Here is a 14,611-nt window from a genome sequence, read left to right on the forward strand (position 1 = left end):
TTTTTGTTTTTGTTTGTTGAGCAGTTTTTTCAGTCCATGAATTTCTCACCAGCCGTGGTAGACACAGCCAGTATTCTATGAATGGACTCACTTTTCAACATGTGAGAGAAGCTTGTGACTTAAATAAGCTGTGCTTTGAGGAAGCAAGGACACCCCCTCCCATAGAGCAAAAGACTCTCTTATAAAGCTGGTTTATAAGGTTGGATTTTATCTCTTTCTAGCAGGGATAAGTACTAGATTTCCTACAACAGTCACAGCACTAATAAGACCATAGAGGGCCTAGGAATTCCCTGGCGGTACAGTTGTTGGGACTCCGAGCTTTCTGGGCTGAGGGCCCTGGTTCAGTCCCTGGACAGGGAACTAAGATCCCTCAAGGCTCAAAAAAAAAAGGCCAGAGAGGACTTGATTGCTCAAAATGTTCTGTAATTGCCTTTAGAGCTTGCGGCAATCCCTGTTTCAAGATCTTTAATAAGGACATTAGGCAAATGTTTGTGAGATTGAAATAATGTTTTATAAGAGTCAGAAGTAACCAAAAACTAAGTCTGACCAGATTGGAGAATATAACATCCAGGGACCAAAAAAAAAGTTAGAGCCCCTCCTCCAGTCCACTCAAGGACCCTGATTGGACCACAGGTCCAGAGAAGGCGGCCAAAGGGGCTCCTTAACCAACTTTTCTATAGGCCTTGAGCCTGCCTACAGCTATAGCAAGAGGCCCTGGGACTCTTGCAACTCAGCCTAGCTCATAATAGGCAGCAATTAGGAGCCAACTCTCAGCCTCTTGCCCTGGCCAGTGACAGAGGTGGAAGCTATGAAATGAGCTTTCAGATCTCTTATCTTTGCTATCTCATCATGGCTTTTCTTATGTGGTGCACAAATTGTTTCTATGGACAATATACAGCCTGAAGGCAGAGAGAAAGAGCAGGGCAGCACACTTAGAATACGATCTTCTAAAATGACCACTCTTGAGGGTCAAATTATTAGCCATACTCTGGTTTGTCCACTTGCTCTATCTTTTGTAGACAGCTCTCAGCAACTGATAGTCACAATATATGTAATAAGCACATTTCCATAAGCAGTGGGTGCCTTGGTAACTTTAGGGGCTATATATAAAGCTGTAAAGTAAAAATAGGAACCACCCCCTAGCCCTGGCCAGCCCCCACCTCAGCTCCTGAGCCCAGCCCTTGAGCCCACTGCACACAGGGGGCCACTCACAGTTGCTTCCCAGGGTTCAGAGAGCCCATGTCGATCTCCTGATCAAACTCCGTACGGATGTCATCAAGCGCGCCATCATCCCCAAAGGCCCCCCACTCCATATTGATACACATCCGGCCCTCGTCGCCCTCCACCGTGTCGATATGGCGCATCTCTTCCATGTAGCAAGCGTTGCTGCCCGTGCCTGGACAAAACAAGAGAATGCTCAGCACCCACTCACAGTGTCCTCCCCCAGCCCCCGGCCCCCATCTCCCTCTTAAAACTCTGTCCTCAGACCGCTCAGTGTGACTGGGATTCCTCCCTAGAGGCTCCTGGGGCATCTCAACATGGTCCAACCCACTACTACCCACAACTCCTCAAGTCCTGGCTCGGCCCTCAAAGGTGACCACACCATTATCTTCTAACAGGAAGTACAAAGGAAGATCCAGGCCATGGACTCCTCCTCTCTTTGCAGCCCATGCCCGCACTCCATTGGCCAGCACTGTTCACACACCCACAATGCTCACACGCAGTGTTCACGTACCCACGATGAGACCAATCTCACAGTTCTGGTCATCATAGCCACAGGTCATCATGGTCCCAACGGTATCATTCACTACAGCCACAATATCAATATCAAAGTCCTGCAGGGATAAAAGGGGCACCCTAACTTTCACTGGTGAAGGAAATGGCAACCCATTCCAGTGTTCTTGCCTGGAGAATCCCAGGGACAGGGGAGCCTGGCGGGCTGCCGTCTGTGGGGTCGCACAGAATCGGACACGACTGAAGTGACTTAGCAGCAACTTTCACTGTCACAGAAAGACTACAGATGTGAAGACGAAGAGTAATAAGACACACAGCTCAAGAGCAGGGCTAGAGCTGGACGTTGGGTCCAGATCCAGTCTAACGACAGCATCTCACTGCCCACCCCACTGGTCTTCATCACAGAGGGCTTCCCTCACAGCAGGCCTGCAGTCTAGTTCACAGCTGTTACTACGCTAAGAAGAGCCTATCTTGTTATCATTGTCTTCTCATTCTCTTTCTTCTTTTCTTTCTCTATCTCTCCCTCCCTCCCAGTAGGTCTTGCCCTTCTGTGACTAGACCTTTATCATGTCCTTTCTTTGCCCCATTCCACCCTGATACCAACATAAATCCCAAACTTCTCATTTGAAAATGAGGGTTTTTCTTTCACCAAGGCTATGAAGAGTTCTCCATCATGCTAATCTAAAGACCCCAAAGGCATCTGATCATATATAAGATCACTGCTGTGCTAATTGTCTCTCAATATATAGGTGTGTCATTATGCAGCACACCTTAAACTTATACTTTATTGGGAGCTAACTCTCAATAAAATTGGGGGGGAAAAAAAACGAAGATTTTTGGGTGACATAACAGAGAAGAAGAAAAGAAAACCTCTCCTTAAGACCCACAAAAAATTCTCATGCCAATTTGAGGACCCGACAAGGCAAGACTTCAAAGTGGACTCAAAAGAATGCAAAGGGCCTCCAGACCCCAAGCCCCTGCATCTCTCTCTGCTGCCCCTACTCACCCCTCTCCTCTGGATGGCCTTCCGGATCAGAGTAACCACATCTTTCCCTTCCACACCACTGGACTTGAACCCCTTGGTCCACGAGACCAGGAAACTCTGGAAAAGGACCAAGAAATATTGATCTCCCACAAAACTCAGTCTGTACTCCTCATCATTAGGAGACCTCTGCCATGGGGCTAAACTAAAACTAAAGTCATGACTGAATTTATACAGGACTTCCTTATTAGCCTGTGAAGGAGAAACTATGTTAGAGACCAGGTAAGGAGGTTAAATGAATGATTTACTGTCCCCAAGAAGCAGGCTGTAGAACTGCCAAAATAAGATTCTTGTATCCTAACATTGTAAACTTTCAAGGATGTTTATCATGACACTTTGGAACAAAGGAGTCCCTGACTAATTTCTCACTCCTGTTTCCCTAAGAGGGATAAGGATAATGTGCAATGTATGTCGGCCTGCTTTTAGTCACCTGAGGGGACAGTGATTGAGACTCCCTGCTTCTCCAACACCTCTTTACCATCCCTCTCACATACACCTACACACACTCTCCTAGAAGGACAGATCTCCCAATACGCAAACATTGTCCATGCAACCCATCAGAGCAAGCCCATCACCATAGTAGCAAGAGGCTCAGAGTTCTTTCCAGTCCCCCCAGTCCAAAGAATGAAGCAACAAAAAGGTCTGAAGGATTCGTCTTACCTCGTCTAGTTTTGTTTGGAGGCAGGGAAACGAGAAGGTAAAACCCAAAGGGAGCTTCTTATCTTTGATTTGTAGCTTATCCATGAAGTTGGCCAGGCATTCAGCAATGTGATCAAACAGCTAAGGGCACACAACACAGGAAGATGAGCAGGGAGGCAGAAAGGCACAGAGATTAAGAGCAAGGACTTTGGGCTCAGTAAGGAACTAGCTTGGCTGAGTACATGCAAGATATGTATCCCTTCTGAAGTTTTAGTTTGTTCAGCTATAAAATAGGGGTGATAACTGGACCTGCTCACAAGTTACCAAAAGGATTAAATAAGTCAACACATATAAGGACTTAACACTAGTTAGTGATTATTAAATTCTGTCTTCCACTTAGACCATTTATCCAAACCACAATGGGGTTATCAAAATAACCACATTAGGCAGGGAAAAAATCACAGCCAAAGCTAATCAGAAAGTCATCACAGGCCCTAGGAACAGAGTACCCTTTAGTGGCTCTGTCAGAACCTCCCCTGACAAGGAGGCACAGCTGATTATCTTACCAGAAAGGGCAACCCATCTGACTGCCAACAAGTATTTTAGCAATCCGGTCTCTTGTGACTGGGGGAAGGGATGGGACATTCTCTGTTGGCATTCTATAAATGAACTTAACAAAAGTAACTTTTAGATCTTTCCTCCATTCTAAAAACCAGCCTTCTGGGGGCAATTCCAAGAAGTTATCTTTGTTTTCTAACTTCAATATGAGAACCTAAGTGAGTTCACAAAGAGCACTGAAAAAGAAACAGGGTTTGTGGATGGGCAGCCTCACTCACAATATAACTATTGTAAGCAGGATCCGAAGCTCCCAAGAAAACTTGTAAGCCTAAGAAATCATACACTTTCAATTTGTCTCAAAGCCCATAGCCCCTTGGCTTCCTTTTTCCCCATTCAAAATCCTCAAAGAGAAATTGGTGACCCCTTCAACACAGAGGCTGAGGCTAGGAATATTCTGGTGTAAAAAGTAAGCAAGGGTCCAAAAGACTGAGCAGATTCAAAGAGCCAGGTTGACTAGATGGCAAAATCTAAAAGGCAAAAGAGGTGAAAGGAGATAATGTTTCTTTTCTTTTCTGGGCACAAGCAAGGAAGATTCCACTAGTCCAGGGACTCCCAAAGTGGAGCCCACAGCATCATCATCATGTCCAAACTTAAACCTCCTGAATCAGAAGGTGGTGGTAGAGCCTTCAAAGTAATCCTGAAGCAGTGGTTTGAGAACCACTGCACTAAACCACCAAAAGTATTTGCATTTACAAAGGGACTGAGAGGCTTGGGGTGACAGGGTAGGTTAAGAGGTGCACTGGCCCCCCAGATGTCTGGGGTATGCTCAGTCAGTGGGAAGAATCTAGGAAGACAAGGCCAGCCCCTTCTAGAAGGGGACTGGCTCTAACTGAACTTCCCAGTGGATCCTGTCTCTGTCTGGTCATGTGTAAAACTAACCTCAGGTAATGCTGAAACACTCAATTCCCAAGCCAAAACTTTCTCAAGAGTACATGCTGGGTAATGACAGGGCTCTCTCACTAAGAGTATCCCCAGTGCCTAAGTGCCAACTCCTTTGAGCAGAGATCAAGGATTTTAATGTGGAAAGAGGGTTTCTGCATAGATATTCAGCAAGTTCTGTTCTGTTGGCAAGTTGATCAGTGACACAATTTACAATAGGGTTAAACAAATTCCCAGAACCTTCTTCCTGGTACTCTAATCAAAATTATCTTTAGTACAATAGTTTGATCCAAAAAAAGGAAGTTACAGAAGCTGTGCAAAGAGATAAGGCCAATCATCAGAGATAGGGGGAGGGTTTGAAGAACGAGAAATGGTTTCCCCTCTCCCAGCCCTGATCATTGCTCTTTCCAATTGCACTACCAACAGGAGTTAGGCAGGAGAAAAAAAGAGAGGCAGTGAAGAGGCATTAGATAATGTGTTACCCAATACAGTAGCCACTAGCCATCTGTAGCTATTTCAATTAATTGGAATTTTTAAAAAGTCACTTCCTCAATCACACTAGTCATATGCAAGTGCTCAATACTGCAAGTAGCTAGTGGCTGCCTCGCAGTACAGGGCAGATACTGAACAGTTCTACCACTCTGAAAGTTCTATGGGACAGTGTTGGGTTAGAAGAACCTGCAGCTCTTTAAAAGAGGGGAGGAGGAGACCATCTGCTTCCTTTAAAGGAAGACTATCTCCTTTTCTGTTAGCTGATGATCTAAGGATAAGATACTGGGAGAACGAGCTAACACTTTCCTGCCATAAAAAGGCTCAAAGGGCATTATTTTATGAAGGGAAAAAGACTTCCTTTCCATTATTGATCTGAGAATCTGCTCACTCCCCTTCTCACAGGAAACACTAAAAAATCTAAACTGGCTGCTATTACAATTTGTAATTCACTGTTCCCAAGTGGAAGTTCATGGGCCATGAGACAGTCTTTGTCCAGGACTCATACTACCCGGGTTCACAGATCTTCAAAAACCTTTGCAAGTTTTGAGTATGGTGATTTGGTCATGGTTTTAACTAAATTTTATTTGTTTTCCTATAATTAAAGGTTGATAGATAATATTTTAAAAAGAAAGAAAGAAAAAGGAAAAGATAGGGGAAAAAGCATCAATAATTCTATCACTAAAATAGCCACTATGACTTTCCTTCCAATCTTTTTACCAAGTGTTTTCTGCAGTTTTTTTTAATATAAATTTATTTATTTTAATTGGAGGCTAATTACTTTACAATATTGTAGTGGTTTTGCCATAGATCAACATGAATCTGCCACAGGTGTACACGTGTTCCCCATCCTGAACTCCCCTCCCACCTCCCTCCCCATCCCATCCCTCTGGGTCATCCCAGTTTTCTGCAGTTTTTACGATGATAGCATTCTTTCCCTTCCTTGGGATGAAATGAGCACCTGTATTTTCTAGTTTTCTTTGTTTCATTTTTATATAGCATTTTTTTAATCTACTGGAAGCCTTTGTATTGCAATCGAGTCATAATTTCTTTCAGATGGGTTTCATAGATTTGTTGGACTAACACATTTTGTTTCTGTATTTTGGAGCCAGGTGACAACCTCAGTGGAGCTCAAATCCTACAGTCCCAGAGACTGTAGCCCAACCCCAGCATTAAAACTAGGAAAGCAGGTTTTCCCTCAGGGCCGTCCCCAAGGACGCACAAAATATCTAAAACTCTCTCCCCTACGTGTCCTGCTCATGGTCCGAAATTCCCTTTCCAGGAGGTGGTCTGCTGTGGCGGGAAGAACAGTGCATTAGAAGGGAGAAGTTCCTACCTCTTCCAAGCTCTAAGGCTCAAGAGATGACCATGCAAGATGAGCCCCTTACTTAGATATCACCTCCTCCATTCACACTTTTATTGAGTACATATTAGGTATAATAAACACAGCAGGAATAGCCAGCACTCAAGAGTGATCCCTATAGCTGTGTGAGTATCCAGGAATGTCTTAGGTGATTCCTCTCCATGAACTGAGAGCAGCTAGAGTAGGAGCAGAAAGAGCATCCCGAGGAAGCTTGTGCAGAGCAGGTGAAAGGGTCACCACTGTCCTTGGATACCGAAGAACAGAGAACAATGGCTGAGCCTGTGGCCATCACCCACCCACCGACCAGATACTTCTGCTGTGGTGGCAATGAGCGCCCTCTGTAGGAAGGCTCTCCTGGGGGAACTGTTGAGAGGGAGAGCCCCCAAGAGTCAGCACTAGCCCCTCTGGGGACTGCTTTCTACTTTGGAAGCAGGGGCAGGTAGTAGGGACCCTAGACCACCATACTGCCTAATTCCAGGAAGCACCATTCCCACAGACCACATCACGGGGCCTGAAAAGCGGATGGAGCCTCCTAGGGCCGGACAAACACAGGCTCTGGTCATTTGGATCTGGCTTTGTGCCTTGCCTCTGGCCCCTCCCTCCCCTGTAATCTAAGGCCAAGTCACTCAATCCTTTAAAGCCCAGTTCCACATCTAAAAGTGGACAGAATAGAAGCACCCAGCCTTAGGGCTAGTGTGAGGACGAAAGGAGGAAATCCACACAAATGTGTGTGACTTCCGCTGGGCCGATGTGTGTGTCTCGGTGGCCCTGCTGGATCTGAAGAACTGAAAGGGTAGACCAGGACTCTGATTCCCAGCGAGGATCCATGAGCCAGTACACAGTAGGTGCTTAACACACGTTCAGACACTATCCTGATGGCAAGTCCATCCTTGCTTGTTCTCTTCTAGCTATCACTGAGATGGCTCTTACTTGGATTTCACATTTCTTCTCCATCCACTCTTTCTATCGTATGTGCCGAGTACAGAACATGACTTGGGGTCACAGAGATGTGGGGATGACTTAGCATGACTTGGGGCCAGTGTGGAAGTACACAGAGCCCACTGCAGCGCCAGGTAGAAGAGACACCCCAAAGCTGGATTTTTTTCAACAGGCTCCTATCCCTGTGTGTAAAACCTCTCCTGTTTTAGAATGTCAAAAAGAGGGAGAGCAAATAACCAAAAAGGTTAAGAAGCAGGTTCCATTCCATGTTTTGCTATGCTAACAATGGTGAGTCAGAACAATCACCGTGACAGGTGGCAGTGTAAAGCCACAATTATGTCTTCTCCTGACTTGCTATTCAATGACACCACTAACCATAGGTATCCAGGTGTACTGGTCCAGCCTCCTGACATCAGATTCCTCAATCACCAGTGCATGCAAGCAGAGCTCAGATGAGACAGAAAGTCAAAATCCCTCCCACTAAAGCACATCCAGACCCTGGGGTCTCGTGCATATGCTCTCTGGCCACATGTACCTCTCCTGATGGAGGCCCCCACCTAACCTCCAGGCATTGAGGGGCATCACCTGGCAAACAAGGGAGTCAAGGTCTCCTCCCTCCAAGACCACAGAGAAGGAGCATCATCTGCTCCTGTAGGGCCCAGAGCCCCAGTGGCCGTCATACCTGGGTGCCACTGCCTCGCATGATGTCCTCGGGGATGGCATAGATCTGGTTCTCCATCTCAACCTTCTGGAGTCCATTGTCTGTTACTCTTACCCAAAGCACACGGAAGTTGGTCCCTCCAAGGTCCAGAGCCAGGAACTCTCCATGTTCTGCAGAGAGAAGGGCCACTATTAGTTCAGGAGACAAAGCGTAACTGTTTCACAGAGACCAAAACATAAAACCCAATAATCCTGCCATAAACACTGGACTGGTCATCTCTGGGTGATGAGATGTGGGTGAAAAAAGTGGGTCTTAGTTTTTTTCTACACACTTTTATGTATTGCCTCATTCTTTTTCTTAATGCTAAGCACTTGTATATTACTTTTAGGATACACATGAAGAATCAGTTTCCTATCCAATGATGGGGTGCCCACCCCCCTCACAAAAGCTGACTATTTCCCAAGGGTTTTCACCCAAGTCCCCATTGAACTCACAGGGCCCATCAAGCCCTGCATCAAGAGACCAGGCCTCGGTTTTGTTCTTCATGCCCCCAGGACACCCAATACACTGCTACAAGCTTGTGGCCCCCCTGGGCCTTTTGCCAAATTGTGATCTCTGAACATGTAGTCTTTAAGTTTGCACACAGTGAGGGCAAAATGCCTCAGCAGGAATGAGAGTCACACGAGGGAATGGAATGGGATCCAGCCAATTATAAGTTAAGAGGCCTCGTAAATAAGTCTAGCAGGTGCCCCCTGCCAAAAAAAATCCCAGGCTTACTCAAGTGTGAGAGAATGCTGACCTAAGAGTATATGAGACAAGAGTCCGGCCACTCAGACAAGCCACGGGGCGGGGGCGAGAGGGGAGAGAGGGAGACTCCTCAGACACAAGTGTGTCAAGAGCTCCAGGTGCCACGGGAAGGCACAGTCCCTCCAGGAAATAAGCAGAGCAGAACAGGAAACATCCAGAGATTCCCGACGATAATAGGGGCTGCGGGGACACACACCATTGTGTGGTGCAGAATGGAAGTGCTGAAGAGGCATGGAGGCCAGAGCCGGGGCTGGGGCTCAGGGGGCAGGCCAGGACTGGGACAAGGTGGACTTGTCCCCTGAGCAGTCTCCTCAACCAGGCCTGCTCCACCAGTCTTCTAGTGCCCTGCCACATGCCTTCTGAAAGGATACATGATTGTTTCGGGGGTTGGAGGTGGGGGATTCACTTATTGGCATGTTTGTCAATACTCAGCCCTTCTCCTGATGGAAGACTTGCCACTGAAGTAAGGGAGAATGGATCAAGGGGATCTGGGATGCACTCTGACTAAGAGAAACAAGGGGTTATTCTGACGCACATGCTCTCAGCAGCAAGGAGTGTTTGGTCCTGAGAAAAGCCAACCTCTGTCCAGCTCCTTGAGGGCACTCACCAACACAGCCCCTACCATCCAGAGGGGCAGCCTGAAGTGGACATCATGCCCCCGAGATTACATGGGCCTTACCTCCACACAACCCTGGTCTGCTGGTAACAATACATAAGAGAGACTGGCTCTGGCTCCCACATTACCCATACCAGAACTCCAGCCACTCTGGGGACATGGCAGATTCCTGAGCCTCTGAGCTTCAGCTGCCTCATCTCCAGAGCAGGAGCTTCCTACCTGATGTGGCTAAGGTGAGGGGAAAACCAAGTAACAGCCTCAAGTACCCAGCACAATACCAAGAACTCAGAACACACTCAATAAGGACTAGAAACCTTCCATCCAGGCTCTTGGCAAACACAGCCTGATACTCACACTTGAGTCTCCCAGGCCCAGCGTCAGGGCTGCTTCTCAGACTGAAAAAAAGTAAAGGAAACATCCTGAGGCAAGACTGAAGAAATCTGTCTAAGAAAAGCCACCAGAATCTTTGCCAGAGACTTCAGCACTCCTCTTCAGGAAGTACTAATTTTCTGTCCCTTCCATGGCGTCTAGCAGTCCCCCAGCCCTTTAGCCACTGTTGCTAGATAGCTAGGGCAACCTCAACCCCATCTAGAGAGACTGCTCCCCTTGTGGCCATGGGTGACTTTTCCAGGCATACCAGTTCTGAGCCTCCCCTGGCAGTGGGACGTCAGCCAGTTTGTACAGAAAACTATGTGAGGCTCTCATGGGGGATGAAAAGGAAAATCAAAGATGAATCGCCTGCCTCAGCATTCTGCAGCCCAGGATACGTGAATCTGCTGAATCGGCGACCGCAGGGGATTGAGGCAGCCGAGGCTACCCCTGGTTGGTCACGATTCAAGGCTAGCCCAGCTGGATTCACTGGAGGGGACAGCTCCATCAAGAATGGTGGTTTTGCAGTATTTGCTGATGGACTGTAGGGAAATCACAAATAATAAAGTACTGCTGATAAATCCATTCCCAAGAAGGAATGTCATTCTTTTCAGACTCCGCCAGTTCAGACATTCCTCTTCATCTCTGCTGCCTGATGCCCCTCCACAAACACTCATAATCACAACTAACACAGCCAAAGACTTTAGTCCTTCCAGAGTCCAATATCTCTGAGACAGGCCCAGCATCATGACGCCTGGAGCTAAACTGTAAGGTGACCCCTTGAGACAGTGAATGGACCCCTTCCCTAGTGCCCACCATGCATGAGCTGCTCACACAGAGCAGCAGCAGGCTTTGTTTTGAATTCCAGCTCAGCTGCTTCAGTACCTGTATGGACTCTCTGAGCATGTCACCTCACCTACAAAACAGGGCTCATAATGCTGACTTTCCCAGGGCTCATGAGCTGACACAAAATACAGAACACATTGTAACTGAGTATACATGTCCACAGTAAGACGTCAGTCGGCAGTTACTGCTGTCACTGCATGGCTTCTTTGATTATGTAGCTCCTCTCTCCTAGTTCTCAGCCCCTCTAATTCTTGCCTACTCCTATCCTATTCCTGGCCCAAGTCCTACCACCACTGTTTACCTTCCAGGACATCCTAGAAGTCCAGAGCAGAGGCTGTGTGATTTGGTATGATAGGGGATGGTATCTGTGGGTCTGGGACAGTCAGACTGGCTGGGCAGGAGCAAGGCTCTGGGGCAGGAGAATCTACAGGAGAAACCTATAGCTGGTTTCTTAAGTACACAGCCACAGGGCATAGGACCCAGAGAGGCCCAGCAAGATTATTCTGCTGAATGATTATATTTGGTGTATGAGGCAATGGATTAAGAAAACATCTCATATTTCATTTGCTCATTGACGGTTCATTTGTTAAACAAAATATTTAAGAAGATCCTAAGATCAGAGGTAAGATTTATTTTATTGTTAAGCAAGTTGTTACGTCTAGAAAACAATTTTAACATCTGATTTTTAAAATGTTCAAACAGTACAAAAGTGGGAAAAAATGAAAAGCAGATATCTCTTTTCTTCTCCACATCCCCAAAGCAACCATTATTAATGTTCTTGAGTGTTCTTGTGTGTGCTCATTTCAGTCATGTCTGACTCTTTGAGACCCTATGGACTGGAGCCCACCGGGCTCCTCTGTCCGTGGGATTTTCCAGGCAAGAACACTGGAGTGGGTTGCCAAGCCCTCCTCCAGGGGATCTTCCTAAGGACTGAACCCGCATCTCTTATGACTCCTGCATTGCAGGTGGATTCTTTACCCACTGAGTCACCTGGGAAGTCCTGAGTGTCCTTAGACACTACAAAAACAGGGAAGACTAGGGACTTCCCTGGTGGTCCAGTGGCTAAGACTTCATGCTCCCAGGGCAGGGGGCCCAGGGTCCATCCTTGGTCAGGGAACTAGATCCCACATGTTGCAGCTAAAGATCCCACATGCCACAACTGAAAGATCCCATGTGCCACAGGTAAGAGTTGGCACAGCCAAATAAATACATAAATACTAAAAATAACAAACAACAACAAAAAAAACCCAAACAGGGTTTCCCTGGTGGCTCAGTGGTAAAGAATCTGACCACCAATGCAGCAGACACAGGTTTGATCCCTGGTCCAGGAAGATCCCACATGCCACGGAGCAACTAAGTGCCTGCACCACAACTACGGAGCCTGTGCTCTCAAGCCTGGGAACCACAACCACCGAGCCCACGTGTTGCAATTGCTGAAGCCTGCGTGCCCTAGAGCCCGGGCTTCGCAACAAGAGAAGCCCCCACACCCCAGCTAGAGAGTAGCCCCCGCTCGCCACAACGAGTGAAAAGCTCTCACAGCAATAAGACCCAGCACAGGCAAAAATAAAGAAATAAAGAAAATTATTCAAAAAAACACAGGGAAGACCGTTAGCTGACACATTCTGTGAAAAGGATTTGAATTGCTGGTTCTACGGATTTATGTCTTTAACTACCAAGTGTGTTAGTCACTCAGACGTGTCCCACTCTTTGTGACCCCATGGACAGTAGCCCATCAGGCTTTCTGTCCGTGGGATTTCCCAGGCAAGAATAATAGCGTGGGTAGCCATTTCCTTCTCCAGAGGATCTTCCCAACCCAGGGATCGAACCTGGGTCTCCTGAATTGCAGGCAGATTCTTTACTATCTGAGCCACCAGGAAAACCAAAGATATCACCATATTATCTTCCTAAAAATCCTTTCCAGATAAACCAACAAATGGGTTTCACTGTCACCAGCGTGTCTATGTCACGTACAATTAATCACTCCTTTCCTTTGTGTAGGTTAGACATTTTGAATTACTGACTGGCAGTGTAAATTCTTTTTTCTGTGAATTTTCTACTCACATGTCTTGCCTTTTAAACACATATATTTTTTATTTTATTAATAACTTAAAAGAGCTCTTTGTATATTAAAAAGAATAGTTTCATTGGTTGTATATCTGCAATTTTTTTTCCAGTTGGATATTTGCATTCACTCTCCTTTATAAGTCTCTCTCTCCAGTTACTTCTAAATGGTGTTACCACCACTACAAAAAAATCAAAGAAGCAAGGTTTTACTATAGGTTTATTTGAAAGATCAAATTTATCTTATACTTTCTTATGTGACTTTTTTGAAAAACTGAAGCCCAGAACCTTGCCTTCACCTCTGGTCTCCGGGACACAGCTCGGACTTCCCTACGTGCATCTGAATTATTGTGGTAATAAAACAATGAAAAGACAGAGGCAGGTATGGAGGAGATTCAGTTAATTTAAGGCCCAATATGTAGATATTTTTAATAGAAGAGAAATTTGTTAAATGATGTTTATAAACATAATCTCATTAATCATCTGCTGCTGCTGCTAAGTTGCTTCAGTCGTGTCCGACTCTGTGCGACCCGATGGACGGCAGCCCACCAGGCTTCCCCAGCCCTGGGATTCTCCAGGCAAGAACACTGGAGTGGGTTGCCATTTCCTTCTCCAATGCATGAAAGTGAAAAGTGAAAGTGAAGTTGTTCAGTCGTGTCCAACTCTTAGCGACCCCATGGACTGCAGCCCACCAGGTTCCTCCATCCATGGGATTTTCCAGGCAAGAGTACTGGAGTGTGCCATTGCCTTCTCCGAATTAATCATCAATGACCCCCATTTCCAGATAAGAAAGCCAAGGCTCAAGTCAAGAAAAACTAAAACCAATATTTAAATTCAGGTCTAGGTTTCCAGCAAAGTTTTCTATTGTAGTGAGCAAGGAGGCTGCTCATGAGAAAATTATAAATTCTCAAATAAGGAATTATTCATTTCTGGGGCTCCCCTGGCGGTCCAGTAGTTAGGGCTCTGAGTTTTTGCTGCTGAGGGCCTGGGTTCAGTCCCTGGTTGGAGAACTAAGATCCCACCAGCTTTGTTCTTAATTAGGCCAAATTAGGCACGGCCAAAAAAGTGGGGGGTGGGAAGGTGTGGGAGGGTGGGATTCTTCATTATCAATGCCAAAAGCATAAAACCCAGAGGTTGCCACAGGTTCTAAGCTGGCCTGGGTTTCAAAGGAAGTGAGAGTGTGGCTCAGAAGTTGAGTCACTTGGTTAAGATCATTCAGGGGTAAAGGCCTGCTGGATGTGACCCCAAGTTCATCTGACTTCAACACCTACGTTCCCTATGCACCTCACCCATATTTCTCATGGCACTGCTTCCTTGAAGCTGAGGATTACCTGACGCAGAGTCTAGGATGGAAGCAATAAGCCATAAAGTGTTGAAAAAGAAAGCAAAAACACCCTTATCTCTATCAGTAACTTGCCCCACCCCTCTGGGCCTAATGATTTCAAAACTGAGTGGGAGGTGGTGGACAGACACCCACTGGTGACACAGCCTTGTCCTCACAGGAACCCAGGACCTACTAAAGCTTTCTGAGGCAGGTGTTTCCGCTAG

At 46.4% G+C, this 14,611-nt stretch overlaps 1 protein-coding gene across 1 annotated transcript in view; it reads right to left on the minus strand.

Moving 5' to 3' along the window:
• HK2 (hexokinase 2) overlaps positions 1–14,611 on the minus strand; it is a 70,336-nt gene that overhangs the window by 20,071 nt on the left and 35,654 nt on the right. The window contains exons 3-7 of the mRNA XM_006067902.4: positions 8,386–8,534; positions 3,437–3,556; positions 2,741–2,836; positions 1,736–1,835; positions 1,213–1,396 (exon numbers count right to left, since the gene is read on the minus strand). Of these exons, the coding sequence (XP_006067964.1) occupies positions 1,213–1,396; positions 1,736–1,835; positions 2,741–2,836; positions 3,437–3,556; positions 8,386–8,534 (649 nt within the window). The remainder of the gene's footprint in view (positions 1–1,212; positions 1,397–1,735; positions 1,836–2,740; positions 2,837–3,436; positions 3,557–8,385; positions 8,535–14,611) is intronic.

The sequence above is a fragment of the Bubalus bubalis genome, chromosome 12 (genome assembly GCF_019923935.1).
Source record: "Bubalus bubalis isolate 160015118507 breed Murrah chromosome 12, NDDB_SH_1, whole genome shotgun sequence".
NCBI classification, from domain to species: Eukaryota; Metazoa; Chordata; class Mammalia; order Artiodactyla; family Bovidae; genus Bubalus; species Bubalus bubalis.